The sequence below is a fragment of the Sciurus carolinensis genome, chromosome 7 (assembly GCF_902686445.1).
Source record: "Sciurus carolinensis chromosome 7, mSciCar1.2, whole genome shotgun sequence".
Taxonomy (NCBI): domain Eukaryota; kingdom Metazoa; phylum Chordata; class Mammalia; order Rodentia; family Sciuridae; genus Sciurus; species Sciurus carolinensis.
The window spans coordinates 26472141-26486645 of record NC_062219.1 but is presented as its reverse complement, the minus strand read 5'-3'; the positions used below and the strand labels follow the sequence as shown (position 1 = coordinate 26486645).

The 14505-nt window shown below is 41.9% G+C and overlaps 1 protein-coding gene across 8 annotated transcripts in view; it reads left to right on the top strand.

Moving 5' to 3' along the window:
* Ect2l (epithelial cell transforming 2 like) overlaps positions 1-14505 on the top strand; it is a 97254-nt gene that overhangs the window by 10804 nt on the left and 71945 nt on the right. For 7 of the 8 annotated variants that reach the window (XR_007109371.1, XM_047557314.1, XM_047557316.1 and 4 more), the window contains exons 2-3: positions 5621-5908; positions 7866-7978. Coding sequence is in view for 7 of the 8 variants with exons in the window: in XM_047557314.1 (XP_047413270.1) it covers positions 5807-5908; positions 7866-7978 (215 nt within the window). In the remaining variant the exon portion in view is untranslated. The remainder of the gene's footprint in view (positions 1-5620; positions 5909-7865; positions 7979-14505) is intronic. The other variant, XM_047557311.1, reaches the window with a different exon arrangement.

Below are 14505 nucleotides of genomic sequence, written 5' to 3'. Positions count from 1 at the left end.
TAGAACTTTGTATGAATGGATCCACATAAAATGTATTATTTTGTTCCTAGCTTCTTTTGTTTAATATGGAATGTGTGTGATTTATCCATATTGCTGTATGTAGCAGCAGATCCTTCATTTTTTTGATGAAGAGTTCTGTTACATGACTAAATGACGATATATTCATCCATTCAACTGTTAACAAATGCTTAAATTGTTTCCATTTTGAAGCTATCCAGTTTAGCTATGAATATTCTTGTTGATATATTTTAATCCAAATGTGTACCTTTTTTCTGTTGGGGTAAGTATATGCATCTGTTCAACTTCATGAAATAATACCAAAAAATTCAAAAGTACTTAATACCAATTTTCTTTTTTACCAGCTGTATCTGAAAGTTCTGGATATTTGCCAACACATGGTTTGGTCAGTCTGTACTCGATAACAAACCATTCCAAAATGTAGCAGCATGAAATAAGAATCCTTTATTTTCCACAATCGGATGGGTTGAGTGCCCTCAGCAGGGCAGTTCTTCCAGGCTGGGGTGGTTCATGTGGTGCATTCCCTCGGGAGCTTGGTTGGAACTGAAATGTCCAAGATGACCACATTCCTGCGCCTTGCACTTTGGGGTAGCTGAAACTGCTGGGGGAGCTCAGTCTCTATCTCTCCCTATTATCTCTCATCAATCAGAATCCAAGCCAGGCTTATTCACATTGCAACTGTGCAAAAACAGAAGCCGCACCTCTTCTTAAGGCTATGCCTGGAATCATACCTGATCACTTCATGACATCCTATTGGTCACAGCAAATCATTACTAGGGCAGATTTAAGGGGAGGGGGTGGAACAGACTCCGCCTCCTGAAGGGATAGCTGATATGGAGGTACAGGAATGGGTGCAGTTGTGTACGGAAACATACTACCATTTGCCTTTGGGCTACAACAATTCACATGCCTGTAGCGTACATAATACATTTACTCCATCCCAAGACACTCAAAGTCTCATGCAGTTATAGAATTAGGCTTGAAGTCCAGTCTCCTGTGATCTGCATCAGGTCCAACTGTCAAGGATGCTCCTTGTCCACATTTGCTCCTGATCTGGAGACCTGTGAACTTGAAAAAACGATTTATCTTTCTCCCAAGACACCCAGATTACCATGGTGGCTTGAAAATTTTTTATTTCAAACTTTCTTGGTAGCTTGATTAAAAGCTGGTCATTCTTTGAGCAGAACTACCCTCTTGACAATTTTGTGAGCTTCGTATGTGTCTGATTGTAATTAATTTCTTTCAACACAAAATAAATCCAAAAATCCTTATGAGATAGGTTTTTTCCAACTGGGGCTGAGAAACTGGGTACTGTGGGACCAAGATGTTAAGATTTTTAGGAAATTTTTTTTCCCTAAATGAGAGGGTCTATGAGGGATCACCTTAAATTTTTTCAGACTTTAACAAGGAGTCTTACAGCCACGCCCTTCCTTTGATCTTTGCCCCAAGGCCATTTGTTACTCTGAGATACTTTTGTCTGATGGATACTGTACTAGATACTCTATTTCCACTGACATTTGCCCCAAACTAAAGAGATCTTTCAGGTTGGTTCATGTCTCTCCTACTGAATTTGACCACACGAAGCTTAAGAATTCCATCAGCATTTTCTGTAATCTGCGGGCAACCTCTCTACACATTCACTGGTACCTTTTCTATTGTCCCCAGTCATGCAGGCAACCGTGTTACTAAACTTTCTGTTGCTACAAAATGCAGTTCACCTCGCTGTTTATCCTTTCCTAGCAATTTATACATATTAGTTATAGATGAACATGACATCTTTATTTTATTTTTTATCTTCATGTGGCGCTGAGGCTGGAGCCCAGGGTCTCTCGTGTGCTAGGCAAGCGCTCTGCCACTGAGCTACAACCCGTCCCCCTTTCCTAGCAATGCGACTTCTCTTCTCGATTCCACTAGGCGGTCTCCTCAGCACCCTTTCAGTTTCCACTTACTGCCCAGTTCTAAAGGCAGCGTCGTGGGTTTCAGTTAGGTGATAATTTACCCCTCGGTATTATTTTTGTTTTCGTTGTTGCTGATTCACAAAGTACCCCAAAACGTAGTGTTGTAAGGCTATAAGAATGATTTCTGATGATTCTGAGGCCAGCAGGGCTGCTTTGGGCCATGTCCTACTCCACATGTCACTGACTGAAGTCACCTTTGCCACCGCTCTGACCTTTGTCATAAATCGTGTCCATACATATACGGCCTGTTTCTGAACTCAGTTATCTCTTCCATTGATTTACTTGTCTATTCTTGTGCCAATATTTCATGCTTTTAGTTACCCTAGCTTTATCTATTTATTTTTGCTTTGTTTTTTGCGAAGTACTGGGGATTGAACTCAGGGGTGCTTGGACACCCTTGTCCAAGCTTGGATGCATCCCCCGTCCTTTTAATTTTTTTTTTTTTTTTTTTTTTTTAGACCGGATCTTGCTAAATTGAGTTGCTGAGGCTGAACTCAAACCTGTGATCCTCCTGTCTCCAACTCCTAAGGTGCTGGGATTACAGGCATGCACCACTGCACCCAGTTTGGGCTGGCTTTATAATAAATAAGTCCTGATACTGTTGCAGAATAAGGGCATTTGTGGAGTCAAAGTAACCATGGATGTCCTCAGTCACTGGTTCTTGCGACCTTGCTGGAAGGATCTCAGATAGGATGCACATAACAGCAGGCAAGTTTTATTGGAAGGGATAGGAAAAAAGGAAAGGGGACACTCTCAAAGAAGAGAATGGGTCCTGTCAGAGAGGAGATGACGGCACACCCTTCCTGCCCTCCTATTTTGTTGGGAGTCCCAAGGAAGTTTCCAAAGAGTCTGTCCAGGTCCACCTCTTGGCTTTTGACTGACAGCAGGATTGCAGCAGACTTTCAAGTCTCTACTGCATATGGTCTTACCCTATAAAGGGGAGATTTTACTAAAATCTAAAGATCCAAGGCAACTCTGGGTCACCTTGGCCCACAATGACTGGTTCCAGTTGGAACTTTTCTTACAGGTTTTATGGTTAGGGGGTTTTCCTTTTAATGATCCTGTCTCGTTGAATCCTGGAATCTGATCTGTATAAAGAAAGTCTCCCACTTCAGGGTAACGTATTCTTGCTGGCAGGGAGGAACCCTTGGGACCTGCATTTCTCCTGAAGACAACAGGAATGGAGCTGATCTTACTGACTTAAGCCAGGCAGGGCTGCAGGTAAACTGTCTTTCAAAAGAAAATGTGGGGGTCAGCACAGTAGGCCCAGTTTATAGAGTTACCGTCTAACCTCATGTTCCCACCAGTTACATCTGTCTGTTAATTACCAATGAGAAGTAGGAAAAAGTCCTATCACTTTGTTCTTTATGAACTTGTCTTTGATATTTTTGACATTTTGCATATCCAGACACATTTTATAATCAGTGCTTCAAAAACATACACATGCCTCACATCTTTTCGGTTTTGATATCGTACTGAGTAATAAATTACTTTGGGAGACCCAACATCTGCCCAGATGTATATTCTTATTTAGATCTTTTTAAATTTCTCTTGACGAAATTCTTAGTAGTCTATTGGAATAACTGACTCTTTTAATATTTATGTTTGTTTTGTTTGCTGTGCTGACTCCGTGATACTTTGTCCAGATAATCACCTATTCTTCTCCAGCTGATCCAAGACCATTTTTATTGCCTAAGAGACTTTTTATCTTCCTTACAAGAAAACCTTGACTCGCTTTCCCCCACACCCTCATAACTTGTGTAGCTGCTACCTCCTGGGAGCCCCAAGTCCTTATTCCATTCTGTAGCCCGGGATACTACATCTGTCCTTTCTTCAAGTCTCAGACCTTGTGGGACTTCTGTGTGTACATATGTAATTTAAAATTTTTTCCTGTTAAATTTCCTTATTCAGTTTCATTTGTAGCCTGTCCAGAGAAACTAGAAGGGTAGAGGCAAGCCCCTTTCTTCTCTACTGTAGTGCTCTTGGATAATCCTCCCCCCCGAGAATGGGCTGGACCTAATGACTTGCTTTTAACCAAAAGGGATGCCATGACATTTCTGAGGTTAAGTTACAAAGAGGCTGTGGCTCTCCTCTGTGGGCCTTCTGTTACTTTCTCATTTGCTAATTCCAGTGAGAGCCAGCAGCCATGTGAACTGCCCTGTGAAGAGGCCCATGTGGCAAGGGAGACCCCAGTCCAACAGCTCATGGGGGACTGAATCCTGTCAACAGTGACATGAGCGAGCTTCAAAGCTTTCAGATGAGATGGCAGTCCTGGTCAACACCTTGACCATAGCCGTGTTTCGAAAATTTATAATGGACAGAAATTTACTTAATTCATGCTTCTGGAGGCTGAGAAATCCAAGAGTTTGGCACTGGTCTCTGGGGAGGGGCTTCTTACTATGAGCACAACCTTTTAAGAGACCTTGATGCAGAGGTAACTGCTGTGGACTACAATGTATCACTGCCCTCTCCCAAATTCATACCCTGCATTGTATTTGGAGATGGGACCTATAAGGAGGTAATAAAGATTAAGTGATATCATAAGGGCAGGACCTTAATATGAGAGGACTGATATCCTTAGGAGAAGAAGAGACACCCAAAATCTCTCTCTTCATGTGCACACAGAAGAAAGGTTGTGTGAGGACATAGTGATAAAGTGGCTAGCCACAAGCCAGGAAGCCAATGTTGATGGCACTTTGATTTTGGACCTCTAGCTTCCTGAACTGTGAGAAAACAAATTTCTGGTTCTAAAACCACCTGGTCTGTAGGATTTTGTTTTGGCAGACCCAGCAAATTAATACAGTACCCATTAAGCTGCACCTAGATTCTTGACTCTCAGGGACTTTGAGATAATAAATGTTTAATAGCTCATTTGAACTGTTAAACTTTGGAGTAACTTGCTATGCAGCAATAGATAACTCATACATGAGCCTAATTTTTCTCTTTATATCCTTTTTGACTTATATCCTTAAAAGATGGGTAGGAGGGATGTCCTGTTTAAACACTTCAAATTCTTGCTTTCCAAGGAAAGAAAAAGTCAGTCTTCCCAGCAGATAACAAACCATACCATGGGATGGAGATACCGCTTAGTGGTAGAGCACTTTCTTAGCAAGGCCCTGGGTTCCATCACCAGCACTTCAAAAATAATAAAATAAAATAAAATAGTAAAATAAAATAAAATAAAATAAAATAAAATAAAATTTATGCCAATTTCTGAGTCATTAATAGCACTTTCTGAAACATTTTTATTAGTCTTACATTTTCCCAAAAAGTAAAAAAAAAAAGCCTTTCATTTAGGTTCAGATTTGGTTGCAAGTAGGTAAGGTCAGAATAATTACCATGATTAGGAACCCATTGGCTCTGTGTATTTTTACGTGGTTCATCCTCTGTGTATGTGTGTGTATGTATACACATACATATACTTCCATGAATTGTAATTTTATAAACATTTTATATATATAAATGGATTATTCTAATTCTAAAATATATTTTCTAATTCTAAAATTCCTACAGGGACAGCATTAATGTATTGGGTAGGTTTTTCTTCCTTTCTTTCCTATTTTTTTTCCCTAGTATTAAGGTTTGAATCCAGGGGCACTCTGCCACTGAGATATATCTTTGGCTCTTTTTATTTTTATTTCAAGACAGGGCCTCACTAAGTTGCCCACGCTGTCCTCGAACTTGTGATCCTCCTGCCTCAGCCTCCTGAGTAGCTGGAATAACAGGTGTGCACCACTCTGCCACTGTATTGGATATTTCTAAGTCGGCTTAATCATACATCTATTGAAATGAACCTGTAGCTCCTAGAAGAAAGAAAATAGTTTGCTGTGATGTCAGTTGGGGATTCTTCCTGGAAAACCCCAGAAATGGAGAGCTTGCACACGAGATTCAGCGCCTGGACACCTTTTAGCAACAAGCCACTAAATAGACAGGTGAGTTACATGCCCCACAAGAAGATGATTTTGATTTATGAAATTTTTATTGTGAAATAATGAGTCTCACGTTGTCATATTTTTAAAGAAAAATCCTCTGAAGAATTCAGTTTTTGAGTCAGTTTAAACAAAAATAACTCTAGCTTTGTTCCAAGGCTCCAGATCTGCCTTCCGTCTTACTCTGTGCCTCCAGAGACAAAATAGAGACCTCCCGAACTCCTGTGGTTTGCTATGAGGGGGAGCAGGGCAGAATATGCTTTGGGTGGTGGTGGAGAGGGTGTGGGCATGTACGTTTCACTGTTTCCTTAGTCCTCTCTGCCTCCTGTGCCCACTGTATGGTTCCATGTGGCCAGGCAATGCCCAGCCCTTGGCAGGTAGTTCAGGAAGAAGGTCATTGAACGGTGTAGGGCAGTCCTGTGAGGCATTAATGGAGACAGTACAGTGGGTCTTCAGAGCTCACATGGGTTCAGCCTCTCTTACAAGGGAAGAAGCCTAGGCTCAGGGGCTAACGCCTGGCGTGTAATAAAGACTGTGAGTTTGTACATGCCTAGCTGGCCGAGCTGGACTGAAACCCAGTATAGGGGCCCTGGTCTTTGGTGTATGTCTATCCTAGAGACACAACTAACAACAGCATTTACAATAATTATTCATTTTCAGTTTCATGGCTGTTATGAAGATCCATGGCTGCAGATCAGTAAAGTCATACCTACTTCAAATGATCCGGTTTTGCAATTAAATAAGCGTAGCCTGTATGTGTTTTCTTCTTTCTTTCTTTTGTAATTAGGAAGTTATTTTTCTTGGTTCTTTTTAGTTATACATGACAGTAGAATCACTTTGATAAAATTATACATGCATATTTATATCTTATTCTAATTATGGCCCCATTCTTGTGGATGTACACAATGGTGAGATTTGCTGAGGTTTTTTCAGGAAAATTATGTCAGATTCATTCTACTGTCTTTCCTATTACTAGTCCCCCCGCCTTCCCTTCATTCCCCTTTGTCTAATGTATTGGAATTCTTCCCCCGCTCCTTTACTGTGGTTTAGCTTTCACATATCAATGAAAACATTGGACTTTGGTTTTGGGGGATTGGTTTATTTTGCTTAGCATGATATTCTCCAGTTCCATTCATTTACTGGCAAATGCCACAATTCCATTCTTCTTTATGAATGAGTAATATTCCATGGTGTGTGTGTGTGTGTGTGTGTGTGTGAACATATGTATATATAGCACAATTTCTTTACCCATTCATCTTTTGAAGGGCACCAAGTTTGGCTCCATAGTCATAGGCTATTGTGAATTGAGATGCTATAAACATTGATATAGCTGCGTCACTGTAGTTTGCTGATTTTAAGTCCTTTGGATATATGCCAAGGAGCAAGATAACTGGGTCAAATGGTGGTTCCCTTCCTAGTTTTTAAAGTCATCTCCATACTGTTTTCCAGAGTGGTTGCCCCAGTTTGCAGTCCCACCAGCAATGTATGAGGGTACCTTTTCCCCACATCCTCACCAACATTTATTGTTACTTGTATTCTTGATAGTTACTGTTCTGACTGGAGCGAGATGGAATCTCAGTGTGGTTTTAATTTGCATTTCTCTAATCGCTAGAGAGGTTGGACATTTTTCATATATGTGTTTTTAAGACTAAATGTGCGGAACCTGTTTCTCTGGGCCCGGCAGTCTAGTGAAGACAAGAACCGGTTCACACCACCTCTTTGTCTTCCCGCCTTCTCTGTAATTACATCCCCACCAGCCTTTCCCAGCAGCCTGCCCAACAAGCCCAGGCGCCTCTTATCCCTGGATAAAAATGGTTTAAGCTCAAAGGAGAGACCCTACAACATATGTGAAAGCTCCTGTGAATCATAAAGTGCTACGCAAATATTAGCTGTGAGGGTGTTAGTAGATTATCTGAAGATTGCTTAGCAACTAAGTAAAATATCATTTCCCGCCTTACAGCTCTTTCAGGAAAGAGTCGCTCTGATAAGTCATTGGTTTGACCTCTGGACCAACAAACAACGTCAAGAATTCTTATTCACAATCCTTTTACGATGCACTAAATCACAATTAAGGTAAATGGTAGCCTAATGAGGTAATTATCATTGGTTCTTAAAGAAAACAAAACATTGTAAAATGTGTATATAAACTTTAAGAGTCTTTTTTTCCCTACCAAAGAAAAAAAGGAAGCAATTAATATTTGAAGGTTTATCTACAGACTCTTCAAAGGCTTGTTTTCTCTTTGAGGCTGCAATGAAGTCATGGGGTTATTAACGCCGTCACGCCATTGCAAAGCTGTTTTGTGTTTGCAAAATTAGTCAGTGGCTTCAGTGGGTGAATTTTTAATATTCTCTTGGGTTATTAAATTCTCCTTGGACCTATCAATCAGATGGTACTGCTAGTACACACATAGACACTTTGTAAATGATTACTAAATGATGGATCTGAAAAACTTATGAGCACTGACAAATGGCAGTGACATAAAGGGACATGGCTGAGTATACAGTGGTGGCTAGCGGGGCCAGTGGGTCCCGCCCCTATTCTTCCCCTTCTCTCATGTTATGCCTGTAATTTACTTTCAAATACCTCTGCATAGACAGCGTGACATTGGTTAGTTGAAATGATACGCAGGGGCAGCTAGGGTTCTGACTGGGAATTAATACTCTAGGGGTCATTAGTTCATCTCGATGGAAAGGTCCCAATGCCTTAGCTATTATCAAAGCAAATATCGGACATCTGTTATACGAGCAACCAGTGCCTTGTTAACTAGCCAGATAAATGTTAGGCATAGATTCTCTGGTGAAATTGGGGACATTCCAGATGTGTGAAGTGACTGAAATAAATGACCTTGGGTCAGTTGGGGGGATTTCTGGTAGCCTGAGACCAACAGCTAGAGTAATCACAGAATGCTTTGGTAGAACATCGTCCTGTCTCAAATGGATGACACTCTCACCCGGAAGATGGAAAACGGGGACATCGTCAAGCCTGCAGAGGGGACTCTGCAAAGCGGTTTGTACTCACTGACGGAGGTCTGTTTAGTGAAACCCTAGGAGTGGCGTCGTCATCCGGTGTGAGCTGCTTTCCCTACAACACAGGGCGAGGCTAACCTGATTTTTAGGCAGCCACCAAAAAGCATCTGAGAGCTGTGCATGACCGAACTGGCTTGTTTCGGTTTACAACCCGCCTCCCGGTTTCTTGCGCTCTTCCTGCCTATCTCTTTGGATCAGCCCTTTCTCTTCTCCTTCTCCTTTGTCAGCTTCTCTTGCATCTGCAGGTGCAAGGCACGTTGCTAACTGACTCACCCGACCAGCCGCTGGAAGGAGACAGACACCTTCCTGGCTCTGCTGAACTGAGCTGGGGACAGGCTACAGTGAAATGGGCTCTTTGGTTAGTGCGGAGAAATCAGGGGAAGGGACATTTTATGACAGTCATTTGCTATGTTTACTTTTACTCCAACTTTGCTGCTTTCAAGATAAGAACATAATAAGTGGAAGCCCACATCGGTAATTGCTTTGTGCGTCACACTCTGGTCTCATGTTGTCAACTCCGCAACCTCAGTTGTAACCACTGGGGGTCATCAGAGCTCTTGTGCTGTATTTTGAGGCTGCTTAACATTAGGCCTGACATTTTGTCTCTGGAGATTGCGTCTTTGGTCTGGTCCCCGCATTCTTCTTTCTGTGGGACAAGAATGGGGAACTAACCTGTTCGGTGAAATTATTTTTCCTTGGTTGGTAGCAGCTGCGTTTCCACAGAGAGCAGAATGGGTTTCATAGCTCTATGCAACTGATTTCAGGGAGAGTTGCCCGTGTGTCTGGTGTCTAGATTTGGCATGATTCAGAACCCATCTTTAATTTGTGTCAATGGGTTTTTGTTGCTGAGCATCAATCAATTCCTTCTGCAAAGCCGGGGTCAAGTCTTTTTTACACTTCTCCTTTCCCATCTGTTTCAGTCACCGTTCCTTTTCTCCTACTGACACCTACGGACACTACTTGTTGGGGGTCTAACCTAGCGAGAGCTGTGCTCAATTTTGGTTAGATTTAGAAGCCAAGTGTGCGTGCACGTGCGTGCACACACACACACACACACATATTTATATTAATTTAATACAATGTTCTTCCTTTAAACATCCTTATTGAGATATAATTCACATAAAGTTTTCCAATTTAAAGATACAATTCAGTGATTTTTGTACATCCACAATGTTGTGTAGCCATCAGCACAATCCAGGTTTAAAACATTGTCATCACCCCAAAATGACTCCCTACCTATTGACATCACTCCCCCATCTTGAGCCCCCCAACCCCTGGCCTCGGATATGAGCAAACACTAATGGACTTCTGTCTCTATAAATGGACTTTTTGCCTAAATGGAATCATGCAGTATGTGATCTTTTGTGACCGACTTCTTTCTTATAATGTTTTCAAGTTTTACCCATTTTGTGAATAGTATGTGTCACCAGAGCTTGCTTGCTTGCTTTCTTTCTTTCTTTCTTTTTTTCTTTTGGTTTTGGGAATTGAACCCAGGGGTGCTATACCATTGAGCTACACCCTCAGTCTCTCTCTCTCTCTCTCCCTCTCTCTCTTTCTCTCTCTCTCTCTTTAGTTTTTACTTTGCTGAGTTGCTGAAGCTGGCCTCAAACTTGTGACCCTCCTTATACCTGAATTACAGGTGTGCACCACTGTGACTGGCAATGCCTATCTTTTTATTGACATATAATATTCCAATGTATAAAAGTGCCATATTTATTTATCCATCCATCAGTTGATAGACATGTGAGCTGTTTCCCATTTTAGTTGCTGTAAGTGATGATTTATGAATACCCATTTCCAAGTTTTTGTATATGGGTGTTGTTATTTCTCTTAGGTATGTATTTAGGAGTGAAATTACTGGGTCCAATATTAACAGTTTGTTTTGAATCCTATTTATTCTGGTACTCTGCTTTCCCTTATACCTGTGAATATACTTCTTAATAAATGAAAGAAATAAGCATTAATTGAATGCCTGAAATATTTATATGTAAGTTAGGCTATACTTGTACAATACTTTTTTTTCAAGTCAGAAAGCCCATTGTTTTAAATATTGTTTTATAATTTCCAAATAATTGTATTATAATTCAGATGGTTACATTTGTAAATACAGTATTTCAGTTATTGGTGGGAAATGTTTCATCAGAATTTTCTTTAAAAGTTTCTCCTTCTATGGACTTGGGAGGCTGAGGCAGGAGGATCACAAGTTCACAACCAGCCTCAGCAACTTAGCAAGGCCCTAAGCAACTTAGCAAGACTCTGTCTCCAAATAAAAAAATTAAAAATTTTAAAAAAGGGCTGGTGGTGCAGCATCTCTGGTTTCAATCCCTGGTACCAAAAATTTTTTTAAAGTTTGTCCTTAAACTCTATGGAATATATTTAAATTTCTAAGACTCTTCTCCTGTCCTAATACATATTCCAGTAGTTCATACTGTTAAGTTTTAGAATGATCTTTTTAAATTTTTTTTCTTTTTGCAATACTAGGGAAGTGCCATCATTGAGCTACATCCCCAGCCCCCGCCCCCTTTTTTCTCTTTGAAACAGAGTCTCATTAAGTTGCTGAGGCTGGCCTGAAACTTGTGATCCTCCTGCCTCAGCCTCTCCAGTCACCGGAACTACAGGTATGTGCCACCACACGTGGCTTGGAGGATGATCTTAAAAGGAATTTCATGATTTTAAAGACATTTTTCAAAGGTTCGGTTTACTAAACCATGCTCTGGCAAATTCTCCATTGCACCTCTGTTTAAATGTCAGCTCTCCTGGGAAGCCTTCTTTGCCAGTCCTTTGTGCCCTGAGGTTTTTCACTTACATCATGGCATTTGCCCCAGCACATTATGCTTATATGTCAACACTATAATGGTTCCCATTGGTGTCTTCCCTCTGCCACTTGATTAAACTGACCTTTCCTGTGACTCCTTAAAGGAAACTGGCTGTTTGTGTCCGTCACACTTGGAGAAATCTAGGAGGAGTTGAATCAGTCCTTGCCACACTGGTGGGACCGGTTTTAAATTGCTTCTGCTCAGCAACTCGATGCCTTACACAAAGGCCTGGCATTCCAGGGCTGGAGCTGCTGAAACTTGTAGCTTTCCTGGGTGGGTGGGGCAGCATTTATGCAACTGCATTCTCAAAACAGCAGATAGATTGTCGGTGGAGAGAGAGAGAGAGAGAGAGAGAGAGAGAGAGAGAGAGAGAGAGAATTGCTCACAGGCATTAGTGCTCATCATTTGCCTCCTCCAAGGCAGACTGGAAGTGGGGACAGAGGTCAGAAAAATGTACCCACCACAGTACATTTAAGAGAGAGTTTAAGGGGCTAAAGCCCACTTTAGCACCCTTACCCACTCTTTCCAAGCAGCCCTGGGCAGGAGTCTTTTGAGGAGGTGGCTCAGTTGTGATCAGTAGAGGAAATCTGGTGGGTAGTTTTTCATACTTCCAGCTTAATTTGGAATACAGAACAGCCACATAACTCTGAGTTATGGGAAGTCCATTTGAAATGAGAATATTTCTGTGTGAAGGTGGTGAAGACACCAGAGGAGGTACTTGTTAAAATAGGTGAGGCAGACTCTTTAGGACCACTGCTACAGGCATAGGGATCACTGCCCCGGGATCTGCCGCCAGGCAGAGATTGGGCTCACCTCCAAATACAGCACAGGCAAGTTGGAATTTATAGCCAAAGGAGCTGAGTGGGAAAATTACTAAGAGCAAACATGAGGGTCAAGGGGGTCCTTTCTAGACCGACCTAGCAGGACTCTGGCCAGAGACAGGCCTGGGTGATCAGACATCTCCTGGGGGTGGTGAAGAAGAGGAAGCAGATCAGATATCCAGGGTCATGAGAGATAAAGGGTGGGGACTTTCTACTAAACTGACTTAGCAGTGTTCTTTGCTGAAACTGGATTTTACAAGGAAGTGCACCGACAGGCCTGACTGAAGTTTGGTCAAGCAGAGGATCTATGTCAGAAAGATAAACGGTTCACTTTTACCTAAAATTACTGTTTTCTAAATATAGAAAGTGGCTCAGGGTGTAGTTCCGTGGTAGAGCATTTGACTAGCATGTGTGAGGCCCTAGCTTCCATCCCCAGCACAACAAAAAATTAAACATCAAAACAATCAGAAAATGAAAAAAGGAAGGAAGGAAGGGAGGGAGGAAAAGGAAGAGAACAAGCAGGGCGAGTCTGGAGCGTTAGGTTTCTGACTCCGTTCCCGTAGGTCCAGGATGCTGGTGATGTTCCATCCTCTGCACAGGTTGGTCAGGGAGGGACTAACATACACTATTCTCTTTTGTTGTTGGGATGGTGTTTAGCGGGGGTGAAGATAAAAAATAAAATTCTTGAGTTTGAAAGGAAAGAAGAAATCAAAACCCAAAGCTATTTTATTGGATGGGGGGCAGGCAGAGGGACATCAGATAGAGGGAAGGTCACTGACCCCCAGCAGGAAAAGTTCAAGCCCTTGGAGTCCTCACTTCCCATTTGGTAAGTGGCGCTGCTGTCTTTGGTCATGTTGGCGCTGCTGTCTTTGGTCATGTTGAACAGCCCTTGGTAGCACTTAGCACCCCTGCCATTATGTCCCACACAGTACTTCACTTACTGTCCACTCCACTGGAGTGCAGGCTTCCCGAGGGCAAGGACTTTGGTGCCTTCTCTGTCTCCAGCACTCACAGAAATATCAGGCACACAAGAGTCACTCAGCCAATGCTTGTTGCATGAATGCAAATATCTAAAACATGCTCACTTACAAAAACGACAAAAAGATAGATACTCGAGGAAATGTTCCATTTGGTAGTGCTCTAGGCAGGAGTAGTTTCTGGGGAGGAGTTTGAGTATAGGAGATTACTGATGCTCTTCTTCACTCAAGACTTTTCCTCATTTCATTAATTCAAGATCACACTACAGGGGCCAGGGTTGCGGCTCAGTGGTAGAGCGTTTGCCTACCATTTGAGGCACTGGGATTGAGCCTCAGCACTACATTAAAAAAATAATAATAATAAAACAAAGGTATTGTGTCCATCCACAACAAAGAAATATTTTTTAAAAGACCACACTCTGAAGGAATGACAAACAGTAATAATACTCAAGGTGTGTCAGGATGCACGACTCCAAAAGGTGCTATGTCACCCTGTTATCCCACGAAACGCAGCTCTGAAGGCTCTTAACCGCAAGATTTCTTTTAAATGCAGTGTTCCAGAAAACGCTCCCGTTGCTCTCTCTCTATAGTTCATGGTATTAGCTTCCAGATCTACCAAGTGTTCTTTTACTTTCTACATAGGAAACATCTGATTCAGAGATAATTCCCTGGAAACTTGAGACAGGGTTCGAAGAGACCATTTGCCTTATTCTGTATTCTAGAACCTCTTGAGGAGACATCTAGGGGGGTTACAGCAGGGTAAGAGTAGAAGTGAGACCCAAACAGACTCAGCAAGTCTTAGAAGCAGAAGCAGCACATCTGCAGAACACAGTAAGCATCCAGTGAGTGTTGACCCTCTTTCCTCCTGACCTCTCTAGCTGTTCTTTCCTTGTCCTGGTCAGAAGGCTTTCAAACACAACTGAGAAACTAAGAAGAAATGGAAATTGACTGACTTAGGA